The sequence below is a fragment of the Pygoscelis adeliae genome, unplaced genomic scaffold (genome assembly GCF_000699105.1).
Source record: "Pygoscelis adeliae isolate BGI_AS28 unplaced genomic scaffold, ASM69910v1 Scaffold358, whole genome shotgun sequence".
Lineage (NCBI taxonomy): Eukaryota > Metazoa > Chordata > Aves > Sphenisciformes > Spheniscidae > Pygoscelis > Pygoscelis adeliae.
In genome coordinates, this window is record NW_008825429.1 from 2,529,573 (window position 1) to 2,556,977 (window position 27,405).

Below are 27,405 nucleotides of genomic sequence, written 5' to 3' on the forward strand. Positions count from 1 at the left end.
TCCCGCCCGGGGGTGGCCGGGCCCTGCAGCCCCCGCGCCCCCGCCCCGCTCGCACGGAGGCTCCGTGGCGCATAAGGAGCTAAGTGTTGGCGAGTGGGTTTGTGGGTTTTTTTCCTCGTCTCGTACGCTGTGTTGCACTCACGCATTACATAATATGCATGCACATACGTGTTCCGTTTCCTTCTATTATAGGGTTTGCCTCTCTGCACAAATGCATTTATCTTCTTGGATTTATTTAGCGGTTCCATGTTTTCTGCAGCAGTGCAGTTCATGGCTCTGTCAGGATTATGATTTTTATGATTAATTTTGCAATGCATCTTTTAGGGGACTGATGAAGTAGAGGAAACAAGTTATGTACATGTCAGAATGATGCAATCAAGGGTAAAGGGAGAAAAAACAGTTTATTTAGTTACATGGAATTTATCTACTGTTTGCATTCCCCTTTTTCCATCACCCAATTGCTCTCGGTACTGTGCATATATTTTCTTCTGCTTTTCCCTTTCTGCCTTTCTCTTTTCCTGTTGCATTTGTGTATGTGCAATTTACTACAGCTTTTTCTAAGTGATGATGAGTATTATTTTCTTTTTATCTTATTCATGGATTTACCCTATGTAAAATATATTTTACATTTTTTCTAGTGTCTTTTTCCTTTTGCCCATACTACGATATTAGTTGCCTTGTTGAATCTGCAGTCCTGAACAAATAGCTATGATTTCTCCCTACACCGCTAATTTTATAAACGTAATTTGTTACTGATACACTTCTGCTGGAGACAGCAGTAGAGACTTTCAGACATAGATGGAATGCAGGCATTTTTTTCCCACAATAGGGCTAACATAATACAGTGCAGAAAGCATCTGATTCCTGTAAATAGTATCACTTCCAGTACTGATATTATCAGCAGAGCTGTAGCATCGATGAATTATAATAATGAAATATTTTAGTGCAAAACACAATGCAGCAATGTTAATTTTTTCTTGCACAGAAATAAGAGCCATGAATCAGTATACCACGTGAGGGAAATTTTCCTATAAGTAATGAATCTTAGGTCTTGTTCACACTAAAAGAGTTTGCCAGCACATCTAGACTGGCAAAGTTGGTCTGGTAAACTCCTAGCATTTAAAAAAGGAATGTCATATACATAACTTGCATTGTTCTCCCAGCAAAATTATAATATTCAAGTCATAAATTCACCCTGCTTTAATAAAAAAGATAATATCTACAGTTTTATTTTGAATTTTAGCTTTCAATATATATGCACATATGCCTTGTGGTGCATTTATATGATCAGATAGTGTCAATTTTAAAATTCTAATAGTGTTTCATTTTCCAAATGTACTCTTTACTTGCAATTGCATAAATCTCTGATATAGTTATGTTGGCAAGGGAATAGAATAAAAAATTGTATCTGTGGTAACTGAGTGGTCTAGATAATAGGATAAAAGAACAATAACAAGGTGTACAGGTTTAATCTGCTATTCCATAAAGAACAAGTAGTTACTATAGAAACTGTCACATTACACGTATCTTCAGTATAGTACTTTATATGTGAGAGAAAGCATCTTCCACACATTAACCAGCTTTGGCAGAAATCACAGCATCAACTACCATCATCCTGGGTAGGAAGATCGTCATTCACATGCTCTCTGCGGATTTCATCACTTTTAGGTATTTTCAATTGATATAACAAAACGCTTGCTTTCTTGCAGTTTTGAGGGAGGCACCTAACTGTAGATCAAATTTTGTCAGTAAAGGAATTGCAAGCACGCAGTACATGAGTAATGGAACAGGTCTTTCTCTGAGAAGTTTAGGTGTTATTATTTCAACACCACAGTATGGAAGCTTGCTGTTGATTAATGGCAGAGTTAAAACCCAACTCATCTGAAAAACAAATCAGCAGATACGTCTAAGTTTTCTTCAGTCTCACCTTGTGCTGCATCCAGAAATTCTCAATTAGGGCATTTCAGCATGCATTGATTGCACTACATGTAGCTAAGCTCCCACAGGAATTTAAAGAGAAATACATGTCTCAAAATAGCATGTACAGGTGATTAAATGCCAAAGTCAGATGGCATATAAAAACAGTTGTTTAGCTCAGTATTCTAAATGTTGTTCTTTGTATATGGATAGATTGAAAACACACAAATACATATTGAAAGTGAATAGTTTGCTTTACTTTTTTTTGCCTGGAAATAATAAACAGTAATTTGAGAGAACTGTGATGATCTGACTGGATTCCTGCTCCCTCTTCCATGTCAGGCAGGTCACCATTTTTTCCTGTATCAGAGCAGGTTTTAATTTGAATGTTATATGTGTAACATATAACATGCAGCTTACTGGAACCCTTAGCTGCACAAGTTTCACTCAACTTGCTAGTGCTATTCATTGACCAAAAGCCAAATCCTTGCCTGTTTACTGTTGCTGCCTGTTTGGGATCAATCAAAATAGATGCATTCATACATGTTTAGTTTGAAGACAATAGTGCTAAAACAGAAACGTGCTCTTAAGTGGAAAATCCCATAGGGATTTTTCTAATCAATTACCCTTTATTATACCATGACAACGTCAAAATATTTATATGCACACATGCAATGTTCTTGGTGAATGATAGAGGGTAAATTGAGAGGCCACATCTGGTCTCTAATAAAAATATAATAAAAGACATTTTGTATTTCATTCAATTTTCTACCAAACACGCACTTTTCAACAAGCAATTGTAGATCTGGGTTAGATATTTATAGACGGGTCTGTGATTCTCTTTGAGCATGAAGAACTGAACAGAACATTTAGAGAAGAATAAAAAGGCTGTATTTTTATTTTTAACCATTTTTCTCGCGTGGAAGAGTTTAAAATAGCATCAAGTACAGATGACTGGGATCTGATATTTATAACTATCTGGCATATTGTTGCTTTGTACCAGTGACTATGAGATGGTGGGGAAAAAAGTCATGAACGCACCTTCCAGCAGGTGGTATCAGCCTGACCTCATCTGGCTTTATCATTTAGGATGAAAATTCACTTTCTACCAGGATTTCACCCTTTTATCTTCTCACATCCTTCAAGTAACTGAGGGTTTCACTTAATATCAACTGTTTACCCTTCCTATGAGGTCAAATCATGGGAGACATTTCAGAATATGAACCCAGATAATAAGTTACAGCTAGTACCACAATCAACTAAAGAGAAGGACTCCTCTAGTTTTTCAACAGACAAAAATTTTAAAAAGGAAAAAACAACCAAACCCTAAAAATTTTAAGTGCCTTACATACCTTCCTTCATGGTTTTATTATGTACCTACTGTATTTGCAGCTCACAGTCATTGGCTCAACTGCTGAATCAGCAGCTGCCACTGAAGCCAAGTTTAGAAAAACAAGCATTAAATCCAGCAGCTGGTGGACAGCTGCTTGGAGGCTTGCCTGGAGCCCTGGAAGATACACCAGCTTTCCTGTGCAGTTAACTTTACATAGCAGTCCTCAGTTATCCTAAGCTTTGTGATGGATACATGGACCCCCAACTCCTTCAGAGCCTCCATGGGAAGAAAGCTACAGATAGAGATACCATGAAATAAGATAAAGGAATGTAGTTCTTTGTAAAGGACCCATCCTTCAAGGCTGCATTATTATGTTACAAAAAAAAAAAAAAAAAAGGAGAATTAAAGTATTCTTTCCTCATTCCTCACTATTAAGGGCAAAGGAAGGGGAAAACAAAACACCCCCCCCCCGAAACTTTAACCCAGAAAGAAAGTAAGGATCATTTAGTAAAATATACAACAAAAGATCTGTGAAGTGTGAACAACTGACAGAATCACTTGAGATCAAATAACAATAACAAACAAACAAAAAGGAGAAATGTGTTGATTTCAAATATTTTTGGTTTTGTCACTGATGTTCTTGCCAGCTGAAGAAGTATCAAATTGGGGCCTCAAAAGAATTATAGGTTATTTTAATAGGTACTTAGAAAAAATGTTATAATCGAATTTCACATTTCCTTGTATCCTTTACAGATGATAATTCTACTTCTCATAGGAACCATGAGATATAGCTACAATTTCAGCAGGCACTATTATTTCTCCCTTTTGTTACCTTGTCCTGTCTGATTAACAGGAATAAGAAATCGGTAGTTTAAAAAAAAAAAGACTGAAAATTTTGTTTGAGGACACAAAGGTAATTCTGGGAAGCTATGAAAGAAGAGCTGGGGACATTCAGGTAGCTTTACTATGGGGACTTCAGGTGCCAGAGCAGTTCTGTAAAAATTTGGAATACTGCAGTCAGGTCTAAGTAATTAGTTTAGATAATTGTACACTTATTCCATGTCAGGCCTGCCGCTAATTTTGTCAGTAAGGATATTACTTGCATACACCTACCAACCAGTGATCATTTATGAAGTACAAAGTAGATGTCCAAAGTGGTAGCTTTAGCCAGTTATAACTGATCATTACCTCTTTTGCGAAGCATTCGTAGACAGAGGGGTCAAAAATTGTACAAAAGACTGTTTGGTCTATGACTACATTAGTGATAAACCAATAGAAAATTGCATAAATGTGACTGCTGTTTTTTGTGATTTACCACTCCTCTTTTTTTAAAAGTTTTTGGTCTATCAATGGCATGCACAAGATCAATTCAAATAACAAATGGAGGTGACTTAGGAAGCAGTTCAGCCTCCAGACATAAGTCTCCAAGACCATTTTTAGCTTTCAAGGGTATCCCGTCTGGCCTTCAGCTGCACCCTAGAAATGTCCAAGCGTCCTGTAGGTCTTAAGTCATACCTGACAGTCCCAAGTGATACCTCAGATACTAAAATGACACTAGAAACCTACATTTAGCCATCTGAATCACTTTCTTACTAACTGGGTGATGGAATCAATGAAATGGGCAAAGCACATTATGCTAACTTTACCTAACAAAGTAACTGATTCAATTGATAAACACTTCATCAAACCTTTCAATTAATGTAGTTTTCAGACTTACTTATAACAATGTTATTTTGAAAAGCATATTAAAATGGCCGTAATTTCTATCAGCTGATGAAATAGTTTCTGGTATCTGTTATAATTGTTGCAAATATGATTCTCTGTTTCTGTTTAACAGTGTTTTGAATACTCTGTATATAATGTTCTTAAAGATAAGCACATTAGTAGCACTGTTGAAGTGCCTATGCTTAATCTAGCATGTTTACAGAAGGTAGACCTAATATTTTAGTCCAGGTTAAGTAACAGGTTCATTTCACTGTTGTTGTGGCATGGGTCCTACTGCACTAGTTGTTTTCCAAATAAATTATAAAAAAGGTCTTTTTGCAAGAACACCTTCATTCATTCACTTAGAGACCCTCATTCAGGAATGCATCTCTAATCAGAAAATATGTATAATATTAAGACGTGCCTATTTGTGGTAGACTCCTTTCAGCCAACATCTGTGATTTACAGCTCACCGGAGTAATAAGGCTCTCAACCCAAGAGCAACATTTATTGGGGAGGCACTCAAAAAACAAATCATCCTCAATGCAGCCCACACCTTGGCAGTCTTGTATTCAATAAAGATTTAGGAATTTTTCACTGCTGGAAATAAAATATAGACTAAAACATGCTAGAAAGCACTATCGTAGAACCTCATTCAGAACAGAATGCAATTTTCATTGAGTAGTATAAGTAGTTTTCCTTAAGAACATGGCTTCCCACGGAAAACGTGGAATCTGCAAAGTAGCAGGTCTGAGTGGAAAGCAGAGAATCAGTCTGCATTTCCATACAGCTCCACTCATGTCGTGCAGCCATCTGGGCCTGTGGTTCTAATCAAGATGTGTTTCTTCTACTCTCATTTCAAACAAAATTGCCAAGCCAGACCATCTGAAGCAGAAAAGGATTTCACCCACCTATAGTACTGTATTCTTCTTTTCCTAGAGGTTTTATCAGTTCTAACCATTCAGTTGTGCTCGTCTTGGCACCAGTGTAAGCAGCGTGAACTGTAGGATAAAATTGACTTACTGCAGCTTTGCCAGCATGCTAGGTCAGCAAATATAAGCAGTGGATTTGTCAACACCACAATTTCTCCAGTTTCTTCTTCTTTGAAATTTCTATCAGGTCATTTTTTGAAGTGAATAAATTAAAAATAAATCTCCCACCCTTCTAACAATGAAGAAAATGTAAAAAAGAAGTGCTTATACAACGAGACTGAATTAATGTTCCCTTTAACCTCCTCCTGTTGTCTTCTGCCACTATTTGCAGTCTTTCAGTCTGTTCAATTTTCAGTCTGTGCAATGATTCATGTATTCAAAACAAGTTTATGTTAATTTTCAAGATTAAATTCCTCAGTACCTGATATATAATTAATTCTAGATACTTTGTTCCTTTAAGCCTCTCATTTTTATTTATTTTTTGACAGTAGTATAATCAAATCTATATAGGAAACTTTCTCTTTCATATACCTCTGTTTCTGATTGATTGTGATTCAGTTATACTATAGAAGTTCAGAGAATATTTTCACCATCTTAATTATATATTTCTCCTAAGGAACAAAACTGAAAAAATGACTGCTCTTTTACGTCTGAGCACGTGTGAGGTTAATTCACTAGTTGCAAAAGGTGAATGTTAAAGATAACCAAAATGTTATAATGGTCATTTTGCTGTGTAATGCCATTTTGTAATGCAGAATTCCAGTTGCACAGATACAGCTTCCAGATATAGAAATTTAAGATACTTAACAAAATATTTATTGAACTTCATTCATGTTGCTTTAAGTTTTTGGCCTTCTGCCCCAAAAGAGGAAGAGATTTTTTTAAAAATCTATTCTCTCAGCAGAAATTCTGAAAACTGAAAACTTGCAATTGTGCATTTCTCTCGCATTAAGGGCTTGTAAGGCAGTTAGACTTAAAAGTTCAAAACTGTTTTTATTAGCGTAAAACATTGCCACAGTCCCCCGAAGGGTCTCTCTCCAAACGGTCAGGCATTTTTAGACACCACACCAGTATGATTAATACCAAGACTTATCCGCGGCTCTGAGGAAGCTGTCTGCTCTCGTACAGCTTCCCACAGAGGATGCTTTCCTCGTCCTGCCGAGCCTCCAGCCTAGCCCACCTCCCTGTTCGTCTCTCCCGTGAAATCAGGGGAGAGGCCGTGGGTCTGCAGCGGGCAGGAGAGTTAACAGCCTGCAGCCTTCCCCTCTGAGCATGGTACTCTTGCTTGTGAGCTATGGCCACCAGCTGAGCAACAGCACCTAGGGAACATGGAGATAAACTGGCTCTTAATGATTTCTCAACTCTTCAACTGACCTGAAGAATTACTTTAAACAACTTTTTGCCTTTTCCTCCCCATCCACTCCTTTTGCCCTCTCCATCTAGACAATAATCTGTGTAGGAAATAAGCTGTCTCTCACACACCTTTACAACAAGCCTCTGTGACAGAGCAGACCTTCTTTCTCCACAGGAACCTCTAAAATTTACTACAATGTAAGTAATAATCATATGAACATCTGTCAAACTGATAATGTTGTGTTCACCTTACAGTGTCAATTTCTCTGTGACTGAAACTTGCTATAGTAATTGTTAACACTTTCTACACTCTTGATGTACATGCTTGGTATAAAGTATAAAATCCAATATTTAAGTTAGTGTTTGTGAATGGGCCAGTCCAGGTTCTCTTCTGAACATATTCTCTATGTTAAGCACACTAAATTCACTGTTTTCTGTGAATGCTGTATTTCACAGCAGGTACTTGTGGAAGCAGAATGTCAGCAGAGCCTCTTATGGTTAAGGGCTGCACTGGTCCCTTTCAGTCTCATCTTATAGCTACATGTCTCCATTACCGACCAGCAGAAGAAAAGGACAAATTTTGACCTGGAAAATCTGAAGTGGGGTAGCAACTCAGTGGCTGATGCTCAGCTTTTTGGGAGTAGTATCTCAAGGCTTTAATTTTCTCTACAGTAATTGATCTGAGGACTTTGGCGCAAGTAATACATATGTCAAATTGTTTTCCTTCCTTCATGCATTTTGGCAAAGTCTTCCCTGTAGAGAAAATTAATAAATTTCAAGATGACATTTCCTTCTTCATCCAAAAGAACAGGAAAAAGAAAAACTCTGGGTTATTTTCAGTCTTTAATTTTTACGATTTTTAAAAAACTTTCTCTGAATGAGGGAAAGGTACTTTGTCAGAGAAATAAAAGCCAAGAAATTTCCTAATTTGTGTGACCAATATGCATGCAAGATTAGTTGAATGCATGTTATACGTATGCACATGCATTCACACATGTAGGTATATGGGATGATCATGAGTGTATCTATATATTAAGTCACAAATTTAGAAAACTTAAAGAAGATTAATTATATGGGCGATGCAAGCAGCTAGAGCTCTGAAGGGCAAAATAAAAACACTGCAAAAGATACCAATGCTTATACTTCAATGTGCAAGCAGACTATCAACAGTTAGAATGAGGGAAAAAAATTTATAAGCCAGCATTACTTTGTTACTTCTATTTCACCTTCATTTTGATTGTTTGCTTTCTTGTATATGATAATGTATGAATACAGTTTTATTAAAAGAAGAAAAAGTTGCTTTCACTTTGGAGACTACCTTCTGATGCCGTATGAATGACCAACAATCCACAATTCATGGATTATGCATTACTACAACAGAGAGCACATTTCATTATTTCCACCATAGTGGTTTTGGTGATTTTACGCTAGAGGATCTGACACTGACATCAGTCAGAAGTAGGGTTCTTGTCTTGGTCAATTCTTGATCTTACCCTGTAGATAATTCTTGTGCAAAAACAGAATCCAAGATTTATTTTTCAGGTTGGAAACTGTCTCTATGTGAAACACAAGTCTACTCTGTCTAATTCATCCCCAGGGTTTCTAGAGGTGCTGTGATAAAAGACATTCTGTAGACCAGAATTTTTAAGTTCTTTAGCTCTTAGTCCTCTTTTCCTAGGGCATAAATGATTTAGATGGTTAAACCCATTGCTTTCAAGCAGAAGGTCACAGGCAGTCTTATTTACTACCAAAATGACCATTATTTTTTTTTAAAGTTAATCTGTTTCTTGGATTTCTAAATTATAATAGAGAAGCTAATGCAGATATATTAGTTGTAGTTTCTATGTTAATTATTTTCAGCGGTGCTTTGATATTACGATTTCACACACACTAAAGCAAAGTTTCTAAAAACAAAAACAAGATATGCAGGAGTCTCTTTCATTCTTTACTGAGGATTAGGAACCTCTTGTTTATCAGACCAATCTTTCCTGTTCCTTGTTAATGCTGGAAACATTTTGGATTTTTAAAAGATCCCCAGGGGCAGCCACATTATGTGCTTCTCCAGTGTACTGCTGACTTTTTAATACTTCTATAACCTTAATTTCTATTATGTCTTTCATTCAGATAACATCCCGAAATCCTTAGTATTGGAAAAATTCTCAGTGGCTTCAGAAGCAGATCCCATAATGCCTTTATAAACTTTACAGCGGTTGTATTTTTAGTGAGGATATGACAGATACCACTATTGAGGTTGTGATTTTATACCTGGTAAATCCCTAGGGCTGTCATAAGATAAACACATTTAGCCAATGCACAGATCTGAAAAGGTTTGAAATAGAATTTACTATTTCTAGTCCGATACCAATATCTGCAGTGTTTTCCTCAGTTCTCTTAATATCCTAGTAGCTCTTCAGTTCGTTTAAACAGGGACTTTCCACCTCTCAGTCCTTTAAGATAAGAGATACTCTTTGTCTCTAGGCATAGGCATCCTTTGGCACACTACTGTTTATTCCTGTTAAATTATCATTGAAAGACAGAGAATTATTGTTGCAAAGAAGAGGAAAATATTCTGACTTTCAAAGATGTCAACAGAATTTTCCTCTTCATTTAGAAGATGATAAAGCTGACGGGGTATAGGCAGGTGAGTCCTATTTAATTTAATGTGGTCTACCTCCTGCTCCAAACTTACCAGAAGGAAATTTCAGCCCAGTTTTACAGTAGTATTATATTTAATCTACTCCCTGACACAGCCTTAATGCTGGAAGCACTGAGACTCAAAATACTGAATCTTAACGTTAAATTAGCTATGACAGGGTTCTTAAACTATGCTCTTGTGACTGGCAACTCAGAAATCTTCTCAGGGAGTCTAAAGATTTTTTTAATTATTTTTTTTTTTTTTAAATTTAAACAGTAGTGAGCAAGGAGTTATTAAGGAAGGCGTGCCAGGGAAGAATCTTCTGCGGTCATCTTGTCACTCAGAAAGGAAACATCATACAAGCACTGATTTTTAAGTGTATATAATATGTGCTAGCACTCACTAGTTTAATAAACACTTTGTTACCTCTAAAATGGTGCTAAACTATTGCAGTGCTAGCAAGAGAGCTGCTAGATCTAGAAATTTTGCCAGGATCATTTGGCTACTCACAGTTAGTGAGCTCCCATCCTGGGATTTCACAGCCCCTGTGTACTGGATGTGTTGATAGCACACCACGATGCTAGGCAGCATTTTTAATTCCGATTGTGTCTGGCTCTGCTTTTCTTTTCCTTATGTGCCGCTTCCTAAGTAGAAATGTTGTTACTAAGCATTTCAAATAGTTGTGTGAACATCACAAAGAGACATGTGAGGTCTAACAAAACATCCATATTATATAGAATTTGTGTTTACATATTATTTTACTATGTTATACTATACTGTACATCACTTTGTGGCCGTGCATGAAGCACATGCTTCATACTAAAACAAACATTTAAATGGCTTTGAGTTGAAAACCAACATTTGTAAGGAAAAGGATTTGTAATCTGATTTAATTGATTTATGTAATTGAAAAACAAACCACCACTGTTGTGTACTATGACTGACTCCTTTGTCTTCTACAAAATTTAATTTGTTTACATACCCTGCAGCCATACTGAGAGAACAGAAAAAATGGCAACTCCTCTTTGGGCCTATTTGAAAAAAAGAGTCAGGAAAGGGAGGATGAGAGTGGCCAGAGGGTTATGAGAAGGAAGAGATGAGTGCTCAGATAAAAAGCAGCCCAAGGGAAGATTACAAGTTCTCAGAAAAACAGATCAATAATGATGTCAACTATGCAGCTGCAAATGCAACTATTTGCATTTGGAAAACATTTTTCCCTACTACTTCACTATGCCCAGGGTATCTAGAACGCTCGCTGCAATAGATAAATCGCCTTTGAAAGAGCGGTATTTTAATGAAAAGTCAAGATCCTGAGGATGCCGCCCCATTTTTCAGTATAGGACTACAAGAAACACCAGCTTACCTTCCCCTCCTATTGCTTGCTCAGTAAGATGCAAGATCTGAGACTGCTCTAATTTACAAGTAACTCTCAAACAACTTTCCACTGATTTTGACTCCTCCCTTTTCCCTTTTACCTCCCTAGACCTTTTACCCTTTGGCTCCCTCGGGAAAGCCATGACGAATTTCCACCTGGAAATTTCAGTCTCAGTGTTAGGTAGTCTCTTTTTGTTGTTGTTGATGGCCTTTCCTCTCCACCCTCTTTCTCTTCACCACATTGAGACTTTTGACAAGGTCAAACAATTCATCTTTTTTACTATATTTATATCTGGGAAGCTCCCTTTAGTAGCATGATAGCATTTTGGATAGGACAGCTTGACAAAACAGTAGATAAGAAAGCACTTGGTGCAGAGACCTGGCCTGGTAAAATAAAACAGATTTAAAAAAAATGAAAACAGCCCAAGTGTTCATACAAAATAAGCACCGACTAGCTACGTGGGGATCTCTGACCACAGAATAAATACTACTTAATGGCTCCACAAAATAAAAGCTACCCTAGGCAACACTCTATACATTATCTTGCCAGCTTATTGAAACAGACATAAAGTGGCTTTGTTGTATATTTTGCACTCAGGACTGCAGTAAAGGCTAGCACCAAAAGAAGACATGAAGTGCAAATGCAATGAATGAGGGATGACCGAGTCAAAGAAAGTCAATAAACATTAACTGGAAGGAATAAACTCAAGGGCCAATGAAAGCAGTCCTGTCTAGTTGAATATATTGGTTGAATATATTAGAAGATAAGTGAAAGACACAGACACAAAGAAGTGAAACCTGAATGCTGATAGTACTTACTGGCAATATGATGATAAAGTGATCAAGAGATCTGAAATAAGTTAGCAAGGAAGTCCTGAAAAAGAGGGAATTGCAGAAAACGAAAAACGGAAATGAAGATGATGGGTTAAAAAATTGGCGATCAAGTATTTGAAAGCAAGTGCAAAAAATAGTAATGGAAACCTGTCTGGGAAAGAAAAAAGTACATCTACCAGCACGAGAAAGGTAGACAGAATGCTATAGCAATAGTTGTTACAGAAAGATGGAAAGTTAAATTAAAGGAGGCAATGGCTTCTCTGGGCTCAAGTCAGAATGCTGACTACTCTGCGCAAGAACAAGTGTTTGCTTATGAGATGATATGATCCAATGCTTATGGTGTGACACTATCCCAAGGAAGATTGGTATCAATGTGAATTAAATCTACACAAAGGCTCTGGAGGAGTGTGGAGTTTAAACTTTAGTTCTTTGCTACTCTTATTTACATTTACATTCAATGTGTTATCTTATCTAGAAAGAATCAAATTACTTTAAGGTCAAGTAGTCCAGATGTGGTTTTGATTGAAGAGTATCACAAATCATCTGGTAAAGCAACTGCACAATGAATAGGTGCTTGCTACACAGAATGTCAGCTTATAAGACTATCACCTCCAATTCATAATCTTCCTCTGAAACTGTACCTCCCAAATCTTGATTTTATACTGATTTCCACAGCAACCCAGAATTTAGAAGTGTACCTGGTGACTGTGCGAGCAGTCTGGCTATCCCAATTTCATGCACACAGGCCATATAATTTCTTTTCATGAAAAACTTTGGGAGGAGTTTTAAAGGTTGACTTTGAAAAATCTTGTCTTTCATAGGCTATTTCAAAAGACCATTGGGAAGTGTGGCTAAATGAATTCTGGATATGATTTATGGTCATCTGAGACTACTTTAAGCTATTTCCATGGGAGCAGTTTGCTACTGGGTTCCCTACTGCTTGGGACTCCATAAGGCATGGAGTATTCCCAGCCATACCCTTACTCTTGTTTAACCCACCCATAACCCTTCTATACTTATAACCGACAATCCAAACACCTGTAATCTTTGTCAAGGGAGTTAATGCTGGGTGATGGAGTCAGCTGTGTAAGCTTTGCCTCCTTCTTGGGGACCTCTCCGAGAGAGTCCTTTGCCAGACCAATAGCACAGGCTTCCTTTATCACATCCTTCTATGGGGACAGTATGAATGGGCTGGAGCTGATCCTTGAGAATTTTCTTCTTTTCGTTCCTCCAGGGGACATAAATGTAGGATTGAGGATTTTTTTAACTATGAAAATGCCACCCCACCACCCCCATCTAGTGATACACAGAGCCACAGCTTCAAAGATAACAACATTCTTTCACTTGCCTTTCCTGCTTTGCCTTTCTGGCACAAGGAGAAATCCTTGTTTTTGAAGTGTTGTTAGCCTTCAAGAGTGAATCGTCTGAATCTGTTTTTCCTTATTATTTATTAGAATTCTCACAGCAACTGACCTCCAAATGTAGCACAGGTAGTAAAAGCTGTAATAATATCAACCCTAGGTGTTTCTTTGCATTTGCATTAGTAAAGCAGATCCTAAAAAGTTAGTAACATAAGAAGTTATTCAATGTCAGCAAAACCTCAGAAATATGTACAACAGAATAACCTCTACATTAGAATCATGTTTTTCACCTGATTGTCGAGTTGAGGGGTTTCTCCCGTGCACTACCAAGGGCCATCAAAATCTCTTTCCTACTTGTCCTTTTATCCCTGACTGTGGAGATTCATTTGAAAATACCTTGATGACTCTTATCCACAAAACTTCCTTATCTAACCATATATGAATCACTTTGAAAGGAGCCGCATTTCTCTTAGCAACCAAAGAATTGGTCTTAGCAACAAGACAGCAGGAGAATTTTGTTTTCACATAGTTGCTCACGGACAGTACGTTCTGCTTTCTGCTTTCCCATGGCATTGCTGTTTCAGTGTTGACTTAGTATTGTGTAAGAAAGGGTACAAATCATACACTTGCTCATAGCAAAGACATCACTTGCAGGGCAGATGACGATCTTTATACCTTTTATGCTGTTTCCTTTAGTAGATAGTGCAAGAGTACTGACTGCTGGAAAGCTCAAAATTTAAATTTTCCCCATGACAGAATTACTACAAAGAAATGCGTGAGGAAGCTGACAGTTTCCAAAACCTTGACTTCCCCCACAGAAACCATAGTGGAGATTCAAAGTATTAGCTCTAAAGGCTCACATTCCAGCATCTCTTAGCATCTGTTCATGTTGAGAACAGTTAGAAAGGCTGGATATAAGGTGAGTTTTATATATATAATTCCTGTATTTTCTTAGCAAGAATAATTTTGGGAGAAATATTATAGTGGGGGAAACTGGGAACATCAGAGCAATTGACATTCTGGTTATTACTTGGGCTGATGTCTTTCAGGACTGTTGGGGAAGCTTCCTGAGGAAGCAATGGTAAGGTGGCATTTATGAACAGAGCAGTGTTGTAGTAGTTTCCATCTCTCAATCCCACATCTGTGTAAGGAAATGAGTTACCATATGTATTTTGATCCTATTAAGAAATTCCAAGTGCAGGTAGAAGTAGTAAATGCACTCACACCTCACCCATGTTCCTTCTCTGTCTCCTCCTGTAGGGGCTGTTGGCATACTGCATGCCGGTTTGATTCCCTTACTTGTATTCAAATTGAAGACTGAGTCGGATGGAATCCAGGAGCTAATCCTAGATACACTCTCCAACTGCTTGCGTGTGGAGGCTTCTGAAGCTCTAGCAACTGGTGCCATTACTGTCCTGAAGGAAAAGCTCACACACTCATCAGTGGCCATCAGAAGCAAAGCAGCTTGGGTCCTGTTAGAGATTGGGTAAAGTAAAAGAAATCTGTCTATAATACTTAAGCCCAAGAAAATACTCATTTCATGAGTGAATCAGTGTCATTAGTTTACAGTTGTGTTCCACTACACATTGAAGCTGTCACATTTCACATGTAAAGTGGTATCAGCCTGAATGCACACATAGGTAGAAGACTTCTAAAAATCATAACTGCTATAAATCACTCAAGAAAGCAGATGCTGATGAGGAAATGTCATTCCTTCTCCTTCTATTTGTCTTCAGTATTGGCAGTGAAATCAGGATTTTTTTGCCTGGTACAGCACTGCTGAGAAAAAATTCTTGCATGAGAAATCATGTGAAAACAAGATTCTGACCACTATGGAGGTAGGGAGAAGCTCCCTTACTTTTTTGGACAACCGCTCTCTCTCAAACAATTAAAAGACCTGGGAAACTTTCAGTGTGATTGAGGACAGAAATAGTTTTCTGACACAGGCTGTTACATACATCAGTGATAGATCAGAAAAAGCAATCTTTATATTAAATTTGTGTGTCAAACACTGGATGAAAGGAACAACTTAAGTCCACTGCCCTGCAATCACAAAATATAATAGAAGTTCTCAACAGATGTCTAGTTTAAAAAGGGCTGCAGATCATGTAGTTTACAAACCAATTGGCACAAAACACTTCATAATGTCCTATATACAAAGTGGGGTCTTACAGGAAAAGAAAGAGTATAGATAAAATGAGTCATAGAAAGAAAGCAGAAATGCACCTAGACTATGGACATCAGCTATGCTCTAGGTCCCTCAGTAGCTGGGCCATGTTAAATATTGCCCACATTAAAGAGGCTGGAAATAAAGAGAGAAAACTGACCTGGGAGACAAATTAATTGCAGACTCCTAATTTAGCAGGTTTTAAAATCTGTATAGGGTTCAACAGCCAGGTTTCTAACTAAATTGCCCTTAGGACCACCAGCACACTTAATCCTACATCCTGTCACATGCTGTTGTCCATCAATCTCCAGTGTATCATAGAAAGTAAAAATCACCTAAAAATAGCCTAAAAAATTGTTAAGCCCACACACATAGGTTAATATGATATCATCAGTATTGTATCAGCAAGCAGATTTAATAGACACCAGGCACAAACAGACATCCCCTTTCTTTTCTTTGTGGCTGGGTAGTGACGCTTGCCATCTGTCTAACAGTCAGAACATTGTGACTCCAAAGAAAACAGAGATGAGGACTGTGTCAGCACTGTTGTCATGAAACGAAGGATGGCTGCAGGGGTCCAGGCATGGGGAGAAGCTGTAGGTAGCTGCCTGGTTAGCAGACGCAGTTCAAGAAAGCATCTTAACCATCTTTTCTGCACAGTACTCATCCAGAGGGAAAAAGCGTGGTATGTGAAGAAGTTATTCCCGTGCTGGTGAGCCTGTTGGAAGATACAGATCCTGAAGTCCAAGCTAGCGCAACAGGAGCACTGATGTTTGCTACTGTTAAACCTCAGGGTGAGAGACAGAGGCAGTTCTGTGGGGATACTTTCTGGAAATCCAATTCTAAGACAACTTAGTAACAAAACTTTTTCCCTCTTCCCCCCCCCCCCCCCCCCACCCCCCCCCCCCCCCCTCACGGCATACAACATCCGCCACGTAGATCTGTCTCGAGCAAGTATTGTTACTCCCTCATAGTGTCTAGGGGAGACAGTATATTTCACATTTCATTCACCTGAAGTAGGTCAAGAAGTTTTATCTTCCCCACCTGCGCCATTTCCCTCCAGAGTGCTGCTCCAGAAGGGGAACATTTTCTGTGTTAAGTCCAGACCACACAGAGATCCACATACCTGAAGCTACTCTGAATCACCAGTCCTCAGCAGAGGAGCACTACTTTCTGGAAACTCTTTTTGTGGTTAGAGGCGGTTTCTCTCTCACAGCTGGGAGAGGAATGAATATTAATAAGGTCTGTAGTTCTCCCAAGTAAGTTACATGACACTGAAAATACTAACTGCTAAATTTTCAGTGTGATGAATGAGTAATTAGACATAAAAGAATCTTAATAACAGCAATTGTGTTCCAGTCCTCCTCTGCAACCGTCCCCCTGGCTTCCGAAGACAACACAGGAGTGGATCTCAGTGTTTGAAGTGTCTTTAAAAATAAAAGAATGGAGGATATTCTTAAGGGCATCTAACCCCCCCCAAATAGTTTATCCTATCATTCAGTGCCTCATATATTCTTAGGTAATTTGTTGCAAATGAAATAGTAATGTGCAAAGCAGATAAAGTTAACTAAGAAAGATCTTTTTTCTTAAAAATAAACAGCTGGCAGCTAGCTTTGGTCTTCAAAGGAAAAGCATGTCCTACCTCTGCGCACTGCACCCTCCGGGGTGTTCAGAGCTGTAGCTCAGCAGGGAGTAGAAAGTAACAATTCAAAAGCATGTTGATTACGTGTAATAACACATTTTAAAGCCAGTTTATTTCTCTACAGGGAGATTCTCAGCCCTACGTGCTGAAGCCATTCCACCTTTACTGAAGTTGGCTGCTGAGGAAACCAGCAAAGCCCGTCTGAGTGCAATCAAAACCCTCACCATGCTGGCTGAGCTACCAGAGGGCCGCAAGACACTCCTTGAACATACAGATACATTTCAGCAGTGTCTGAATGATCCCTGTGAGGCAGTGAAAAGAGCTGCCAAAATTGCTATCAGTGTCATCAAATGGAAACCTTTCTGAAGACGTGATGTTTCATAGGGATCTATTGCCCTCTGTTGTTGTCTGGCTGTAAAAGTTGCATGATTATATGAGACCTTCAAAAGCAAAACTCTCTTCCTCGATTACTCTGGATCAGTTCCTCCTGAAAAGTCATTTGTCAACAGTTTCACATGTACATTGCAGGTCACGAGCAGAATAATTGGGAAGAAGAAAAGTTAGGAAGTCTAGAATTCTCCACTAGGAGTTATTTCCTGAGTTATCAAGATTTTCCTGCGATACAAGAAACCAATCCTTTTGTTTTCTTCATAATGTTCTCTCCTTTCTTTTTTTTTTTTAAATCTCAGCCTATCAAACATTAATCAATAACTAATTATATTAGAAAGGTAGGTTCGTAATTGACCTCTCCAGCAGTCTTGTCTATGCTGAGAAATTGACCTAACGACAGGAATTTACATGAGTTTTGCTGCAAACATTTATTGAACATGGGATGAGAACCATTTAGGGCATCATCACAGAAAAAGCAATGGCAATGTCATGGAAGGGCTTCCCCTAGAGAATTACGAGACTTCCCCAGCCTAAAATATAACTAAATACTTATCAGCACGGTTCTAACAAATGGAGTTGCTGACAAGACTTGCCAGCGGTGAATCTGGTGGAGCCGGACCCCGCTGCCCTAGGCTAAGAGCACCTCAGCATAACCCTATCCCTGTGATGAGATGTATCCATGCGGCACTCCAAAACCCCCAGCTAATGGCTTCTTGAGGAGAGTTTTAGTAACAGCCCTTGCTTTACTTTGCAGCCCCTTCCAAGCCCCGCTCTTGCTGTATGTGTCAGCAGCCTCTCCCTGAGCCTTAGCTGCAGCGATTGCTCCTGTGTTTTTAAGCTGGTGAGGATCTCAGCAGGCAGGTTTTCTCCTGTGTGCTTGAAACCAGGCTCAGGGCTGCCGTGTGCAGTTGTCTACACTTAGGGTAAAAGGAAAATAAGTCAGGAAGACTTTACTAGGGTAGCCCTTGGTAAAGCTCTGTTGGGGGCAGACCCCGCTGCCTCTAACAGAAGAGGGGTCTGACCCCTATCTGAAATTGGTTACAGTATGGAACAAAAGTGCCTCTGTGTTTGTGCTATACTTGGTATTTTGTAGTTTTGTACAGCTGTAATCTATCCTTTGAGTACAAAAATTAACAAATGTAATGGAAATGGAAGTGTTGTGCCAGAACTGAAGAGTTTTGCCATTGTGCTCGCTTTTGAGAGAGAAGGAGGGGGCGAAAGGAAAGTTGATCCTAATGTTATGGTCTAGTCCAACAGGAGTTCAACAGGATGATCTCCAGAGGTCCCTTCCAACCTCGAGTATTCTATGGTTAACAGCGGCCTAAACAGAGAGGTGAGGAGATAAACAGAACAGAGAACTGAAAATGTTCCCTATTTTGGAAAAAATTGTTGGTTTTTTTTTCTTTAAAAAAACTCAACAGTTTTTAAAAAAAAAACCCAAAACTTTAACTTCATAGAATTGAGAATAACATAGAAAGTTCAAGCTGTTTGTAGAAGCAAGCCTGTCCAACAAGACATAAATTGCCTGAAGGAAATACGGTAGTTCCTGTGTTTAGAGTTGATAGGCAGCTGAAATGGTGGGAAGTTCAGTAGCATTTTACTCACTGTGTAGTCAAGGCAGGTCACTAAGGATATGTTGCAAATTTCTCTGCCTGGGGTTGCAAGTGTGTAATTTAAGAGACACCAACAGAAGGCCTGGGCAAAGAAATAAAGCAAGCTAGCAGGACAAATCCTGGCCATCCTGAGCGACCAAGAAAGGTGTCATAGTGCAGCTGACAGCTCCACAGGAAGTCCCATTTGTTTTCACTCAGGTTTTACTCTCACGTGGTATTTTTATATCTAGAAGTTACCAAGTTGTAGCTACGAAGAAGCTGCATCATCTGTATAAAGGGGTTATTTGTCAGGGCTGCTTTTCCTCTGCGGAAACCCACTGTCACACTGCAAACTGCATTACCCTTATACAAAGCATAAACTTATTCTGTAGGAGTGATTAAAGTTACAATGTTTCTCTTCCATAACCTAACCAAAGGGTGAATTTCCTCTCCTATAAAGATGTGATTTACAAGTATTGAGTCAGTTGAATTCATTCCCTCTGGGCAGGATCTTGGAGGAGCTCTGCCTTTTAAACACACTTTACATACATAAGGCACTCACACGTAATACATACTGATGCCAGAGTGCATCCATTCAATAAAAGAGAGCCAGGCAGCTTAATAACATGCTAAATATTCGGTAAAGGACTAGGGGACAACAGAGAATGGTAGGCTCAGCTAGACTTGCAAAACTGCTGCAGGAAAATGCAGTAACTGATCATTTTTAGCTCAGTTCCAAACTTCTGTCACAGCCTTCCCTAATAATTCAGGTATCACAGTTCAACAAGTTCGCAAAATAAATAGCTTGTTCAGATGTAGAAATAAGACCATCCAGACTGAACTGCTCCGACTAGAAGAAATTTAGCTGACTTGGACCTTAAGCACTGCATTCTGAGCATCTGCCTGATCATCGCTTTAAAGACAATACAAACTGTTTCCAAATAAGGCTCTATATGGTATCAATGTTCTTGTCTTACATACACGCACAATACAAAAATGGAACAAAGCCTTAACTGAACTCTGAAATACGGCTGCTAGTGGTACCCCTTCCGCATGCCAGCTTTTGTCTCCGCAATTCTTTGGCACTATTACATCTGACAACATAAAATATGGTATTTCAATCACAACAGTAATTCCGTTTGGCTGTATTGACCACGTACTGCCTATATAAACACCAAAATTCAAAGTCTGCATACAGAACAGCCATGAACCATTATTAATTTTTTTTTAAACTTATAAAGCTATATTTACCGACAAAAAGGTTGCAGATATTATAATTCAAATTCACATGCTCAGGTGTGGTGCAGCTTGCTGCAGTTTATTGGAAGGACTGCAGATGACAAATGTTTGCAGGAGCACAGCACAGCGTATGACCATGGTGGCAGAGTTACACAGCCTAGGTGAAGCATAGGCTGCTACAGAGAACACGAGCTAATGCAGAAATAATCCCATTTATTGCAGAACACTGTTTTGTAATCTGTGGTGTTTCTAGAGCTGTATTATCTTGGCGTCCAAATGTTTGGTGTCTCATACTGGGTTACACTGCAGGAGGCCAGTGCAGGAGAGTGTACAGCACAGGCACAGTGCAGCAAACCCCGTCACAGCGTGGGAGACAAGGGAACAATGCACAGATCTACCTGATACAGCAAAGAAATATCACATTATCTCCTCTGTAATCCTGACTATACGGAACCTGAATTACGAGGTAAGTTTTTATTCTACAAAATCATTTTTCAGGGTATATTAAAATGTAACACACAATTGCTCCCATAGTAATATGCTGATTCTTAAATCTCCTTCCTAAAATGCATTTCTCAGCCACAGTTCGACAGCTGAAACGTCCCTTCACATTGTTCAGAAAGACCTTTGAGATCTCAAATGTAATTGAAATTAGCCAAATGGGTAAAACTCCTAAGTAAATGTCCCAACGTGGGTTTTTTTCCCTGGGAAAATGTAGATGTGCTTTCTTTTTATGTTATTTGGCAGGAAATGACATGTCCTGTTTTATTAGATGACATAACAAAAAAGGAAGAAATACAATTTTATAGGGCTTATACTATAGGGCACCCATATATTTAGTAACAAGGCACAAAACCAGCATGTAGATATCAAGACTGTCAGTTAACAGTTACTAAGATGTCCAGTAATTTTTGGGATATGTTTCAGTGTATTTCTGAATCTCCCTGTTAAAGCAGCGACTATAAGATGGGAGATGAGATTACAGCTCTGAAATAGTAGTTGTGAAATCAAAGCAATCAAGAATAAATCCTTGAAAAAATTTTCACAAACAGAGAAACCGATGGTGAAAAAAGGAAATATCCAAGTTGACGCAAAACATATTTGGAAGAGAGGCAAAAAACAACCCAGTGGCATGAACAGAAATTATAGGGAAAAAAAGAATGTAGTGGAAAATATATAGCATAAGCCTGGATTTCTAGATTTGGAATTCTCAGCACTCTTATTCATTGTTAAACTAACTTTGATTCTATAATTTAGCAAATAATCCTTTAATGAATTTTCATATCTAAAAAAAAATATCCTTATGATTAAGGATTTTCTTTTTCTTCTGAGGTACACTCAGTCTTGAAACAAAGGGGAACAAGATGTACTGAAGTTACAGTAACACTGATTTATAAATCAGGTTGGAGTTAACCCAAGATACCCTTTGGCCCTACCGGTATTTGGGCTTCTGTCAGTTACTACTTAACTGCCGAGTACAGCGTTGCCCTTAGGATAGTGCACAAAATGAAAAATGCATCCTAAAATTCTTCTAGTACTGGCACTCTGATAAAATGAAAAGGTCACCTGTCCCAGCAAGTCCAAGGGCAGGAACAGTTTGGGTCATGTTCCCCGTGAACTTCACCAACAAGATGATGACATTGATGTTACATGATGCTAAGTGGGCAACCTGCAGCACCAATAGTTTTCTACGGGCATTCTCTCCTTTCTCAAATTAGGACGAGTTTTCTGACCCAAGTCACAGATTTAGTCCTGAGACGTGCTTGCTGGCTTTGCAGTTGTCTTGGTGTTGAACGTTCATTCAACATGCAGCTGAGGACTGAGGACCAGGGACAGTACTGAAATACAATGCGCACGGGGAGTGCCATGGCTGTCTATAGCTTTGGAATGAGACACAACAGTCCCTAATTTGTGAGGCCGGGCAATTAATTAGCACGCTAGGTGTCAATAAAACAATTAGCTGGATCAAAGAAACACAGCTGATGAATGCTTCCCCTTGGACTGACTTAGCTTTCAGTCGAGTATACTCCATAATAAGCTGCCACAGACTTGGTCATAAAAATGCTAAAGATCCTTTTGAATTGCTTCATACACATTATAAATACTTAAATTAACATGTCAGGATCTGGCACTCATACACTATAATTAAACTCATTGTTTCAAAAGAAATGCTGTGTATACAGCAAGTCTTGGGTTTTAGCGCTATACGCTCCACAGTGCGCTACACTACGATGACATTAGCACCTAGGCTGACTTTCAACATCAATGAAAAATGGTTTGTCTTTTTAGCTTGAAGCCAACAATGATTAAGGCCCAGATATAATTAATGTGGTCCTGAGTCAATACTGGAATTAATTCAGTTACACTCTACACAGACCAAGTTTTCAAATCAGCTGCCTAACAATGGCAGCTATTCTCCTGCGATACCAGGAGAAGACAAGACAGCTGCGTTCATAGGAAACAAGACCTTCTTGCATAAGCCTTGTGTCCCACCCAGGCAGAGCTCATTTTGAATGCACAAGGGTTTATATTAGTTTTTTGTAACAGTTTCCAGAAGGTTAAGAACATTATGGCTCTTTGTTCTTGCAACTACAGACTCATTTCCCTGTCCCCATTTGTTTTCAGATGTCCAGGAGTTGGAAACCATTCTGTCCTGCTCTGGAAAATGACAGCTTTTAATTCTATCGCTTCATGTTCCAAAGCAGGGAGTATTTTTGCTTCCCACCACTACATTTTCTATTTTAAAAATAATAATGATAATAATAAAAATCATATTAAAGTGCATAGAAGTGAGAGATTTGTCTAAGGGCAAAATAAAGAGTCTGGGAAAGTCAGATTTGGCTAATTACAATAAACCAGAAGGGCAGAATGTCTTTTCTGTGGCTACACACAAAACTAATATGCTAAGTGCCGGGTCCTGCACTTTGGCCACAACAACCCCATGCAGCGCTACAGGCTTGGGGAAGAGTGGCTGGAAAGCTGCCTGGCGGAAAAGGACCTGGGGGTGTTGGTCGACAGCCGGCTGAACATGAGCCGGCAGTGTGCCCAGGCGGCCAAGAAGCATCCTGGCTTGTGTCAGAAACAGTGTGGCCAGCAGGAGTAGGGAAGTGATCGTCGCCCTGCACTTGGCACTGGTGAGGCCGCACCTCGAATACTGTGTTCCGTTTTGGGCCGCTCACTGCAAGAAAGACACTGAGGTGCCGGAGCGTGTCCAAAGAAGAGCAACGAAGCTGGTGAGGGGTCTGGAGAACAAGTCTTATGAGGAGCAGCTGAGGGAACTGGGGTTGTTTAGCCTGGAGAAAAGGAGGCTGAGGGGAGACCTCATCGCTCTCTACAACCACCTGAAAGGAAGTTGTAGTGAGGTGGGTGTCAGTCTCTTCTCCCAAGTAACAAGCGATAGGATGAGAGGAAACAGCCTCAAGTTGTGCCAGGGGAGGTTTAGGTTGGACATGAGGAAAAATTTCTTCACCGAAAGGGTTATCAAGCATTGGAACAGCTGCCCAGGGAAGTGACTGAGTCACCATCCCTGGAGGTATTTAAAAGACATGTAGATGTGGTGCTTAGGGACATGGTTTACTGGTGGACTCGGCAGTGCTAGGTTAACAGTTGGACTTGATGATCTTAAAGGTCTTTTCCAACCTAAAGGATTCCATGATTCTATGAAAAGTTCAAGCACAGGACCTAGTTTTAGCAAGACAAAATTTGTAATTTGAACGAATGGAAACCTTTGTAATAATTTGTCTTAAGACACTTTGAATATATGCTAAGTTTTTAAAGTTATAGGCTCTGATACTGTAAAGAAAAATGCTGTACAGAGTAAGGATGAGCTCACACTTACCTCAGCTTGAAGTTCTTCCAGGTACTTTAAGAGAAGTAGGGGAGCTGCTGGTACGGCGCACGCACAGCTGCTCTAGCCTTAAGCACTGCCAGGTGAGGAGAGGATGGGCACAAGAGCTCCAGGGAAATTCTTCTTTTTCTCAGCTTCCCATGGTAGATGACAGCAAGATGGAGTGTTCTTCAGGAGGGACAAAAAAGCCAACCTATTTTATTAATAATAAGGGTAATAACCTCAGGTACTGGTTATACTGTCTTTCATCAGAACAACTAGTAGATATTGGAGTGAGTGCAGTTTTACTCCATTCTTTAAGTTCTCTAGAACAGGCCTGCAATACATAGTCCATGAAAAAAATGCCATGAATCGCCAGCTAAAAACTGGGGGGTTTTTTTTGCATTTCTCATCTTTCTTAGTGATATATTGCCCCCTGTTGTTAAATCTGTGATGCTGTATTTTAAGTTAAACAGAAGGGAAGTTCTAATCGCTGCTGTCCTCCCTCGCTTTCTTGCTAACCACATAGTAACACTGCAGGTGCAGGACACAGAGACCTGCAGCTAGGATGTAAGACCATTAAATAAGGTTAAAAAAAAATAGCAGCCTTCCTCAGAACAGCTTTGCTGTGACCCCACAGCCTGTGAACAACTCTTCTCTGTGCCGTGTGACTGCCTGTCCCCAGGAATATCAGCTTTAAGCTCTCCTCCAGCTTGATGCTTCCAACCAATGAATTCAAGTGTTCTTCAAAGACAATAACCAAGGCTCTATAGCTTTTCTCCCAAATGCCAGTCACCGCTGGTGATGCATATATTTATCATTACTCTTTGCTCTTTATTTTTGTGTCAGCTTTTACTTCATATAAATGGTTCTAATTTTGCCAGTTAAGAAAGTGATCTGAGGAGGAGTTGAGCCAATTAGCAATTGCAGCTGCTGATGGTGCTCTGGTCATGGCAATCACTTACCCCTGAAGAACTCGGCCTTGTGCTATGTCCTAATTCACCATGGACAGACATTTTGGTTAAAACCAAACCATGGTTACTGCAGACGTATTCCAAATTAAGCCACAGACCTTCCCTCCCCCAATGACTGTTGCATTTCAGTGCATGAGCTTTTTCAATAACAGAACAGGAATAAAACCAAATTCTGAGTTCTAAGAACAGAGTGTTCTCATGATCATTAATAATTAACATCTGTGAGATACTTGATACAGAAAAATGAAAACATAAACGAAGAGTGGTTACCCTTTTTCAGGACTTGGCCTGAAACTTATGTAGTAATTGATCTAGTTGAAGATGTCCCTGCCCACGGCAGGGGGGTTGGACTAGATGACCTTTAGAGGTCCCTTCCAACCCAAACTACTCTATGATTCTAATTCTTAAATGGAAGATCTCTGATTTGTTTAGCGTGCATTCTTTATATATCAGTGTTGCAACTGGCTTACAGTGCTACTAGGTGAATTTTTTATTTTATTTTGTGCAGTTCATTTAAAATAATTCTGTATATCTAACTAAAGTCCACTAAAATAAGCTGTAACCCTATATCTTACCTGACAGGATAAGCTGGGATGTCTCAGCATCACCTAAAATAGAATTGTGTTATGCTGTACATGCCGTGTGTGTATTGTGCTATTAGCCAGAGATATACCTGGAGTCTCTCCACTAACCAGAAGTATTTCAAATTTACACTCAAATGTGGGAAACAAGCACGTGCTCACTGTTCCCATTTCTAAAGCATGAGAATGCCCGGGACACCGTAGGCTACTTTTTGGGTTTTGTCTGATAGTGTCCCACAGCAACAGCTGTTACATGGACAGAGTTCCCCTGAGAACTGAAGAAAAGTCACTTTCTTCCTTAAAATCATGAAACTGCCTTTGAATGCAATAGCTACCAACCTGAGGTGGCATTTAACTATTAATCTAAACATAAAAAGTTTTGTCAGCTGTCCACAATATCAGGCAATTTTTCTATGAAATTCCACAAAATTAGAGGAGTACTCTAAGCAGCAGTCAAACTTCATGCAAACATTTGAACTCTGCCCTCCACAACATCCAGTTTTCAGACCGGAATGAAAGCAGGTTCCTGAGGATGTACAGTGAACGTCCCTGGGAAACTGAATTAGTTTTTCAAAATACTTTAATCCTGGGAAGGAAAATAAAGTGACGGTGCCTGATTAACCAGGAGGTCATCTAGAGGCTGCTCAACCTGCCAGGAAATCATTTGTGTTATTTGCCTTTATCCAAATGGTTGTAGAATTTCACCATATTTTTATTTTTGTAACAAAGCATGACAAAGAGGGATCTGGGCAATCCTCATTAAAGTCTCTTGTTTGTCATCCATTCCTATTACTCAGAGCCAAAATCTAGACAGCAAATTAAGTTTCACTGTCTTCCATCATATTATAGAAAAATCTCATCATTTTGTGGACACCAAATACTTCAAAATATACAAATACTTTAATACATACAAGTCTTCATACTCCATTAAATATAATTAATTCCATGGTCTTTAAAATACTCTGTCACTGTATTAACTGTAAGAAAAAAGTTTGCACAGGTATTTATATAGTATTGACTTGATCTGGCCTATGCAAAACCTTTCAGTATACTGCAGGGATTATACTGAAGAGCAGCAATTCTACTAGAATCCAGAGCATTTTGGTTTAGGTCCAAATGAAGAAAAGATACTGTCAGAAGATTATGAAGTGAGAGTGATTAAAGCTGCAGGAGTCGGCAACAGTGTGGTGTAGCACATACAGAGAGACTACACTGGCTTCCTATTTAGATGCACTCATTGCAAGCCCGGTGCATCCTGCTGTGGAATACTGAAATGCTTTGAGACAATGCAGCACCCCACGATACGTGTGCAACAGGAACAAGGAATCGTGGTGCAGCTTGGCTATGGCAACCGATGTCGTCTTCTTACACTTGATTCCCCAGGAAGCTGAATTAGATTACAAGATCTATTGCTTTTTGCTCTGAAGTGTTAAATCCATCTTTTCCTGTACCTCCAGCTGGTATCAAACTTATCAAGTGGCGACAATCAGACTGGTTTAGCTGATATCCCACAGCTGTGACTATTGTCCTTCATGAACTGTTAACTCGTAC

At 39.2% G+C, this 27,405-nt stretch overlaps 1 protein-coding gene across 1 annotated transcript in view; it reads left to right on the top strand.

The window, feature by feature from the left end:
• RSPH14 (radial spoke head 14 homolog (Chlamydomonas)) overlaps nucleotides 1–17,618 on the top strand; it is a 106,755-nt gene extending 89,137 nt beyond the window's left edge. The window contains exons 4-6 of the mRNA XM_009330783.1: nucleotides 14,704–14,929; nucleotides 16,271–16,404; nucleotides 17,377–17,618. Coding sequence (XP_009329058.1) covers nucleotides 14,704–14,929; nucleotides 16,271–16,404; nucleotides 17,377–17,618 — 602 coding nt within the window. The remainder of the gene's footprint in view (nucleotides 1–14,703; nucleotides 14,930–16,270; nucleotides 16,405–17,376) is intronic.
• Nucleotides 17,619–27,405: the final 9,787 nt, after the last annotated feature.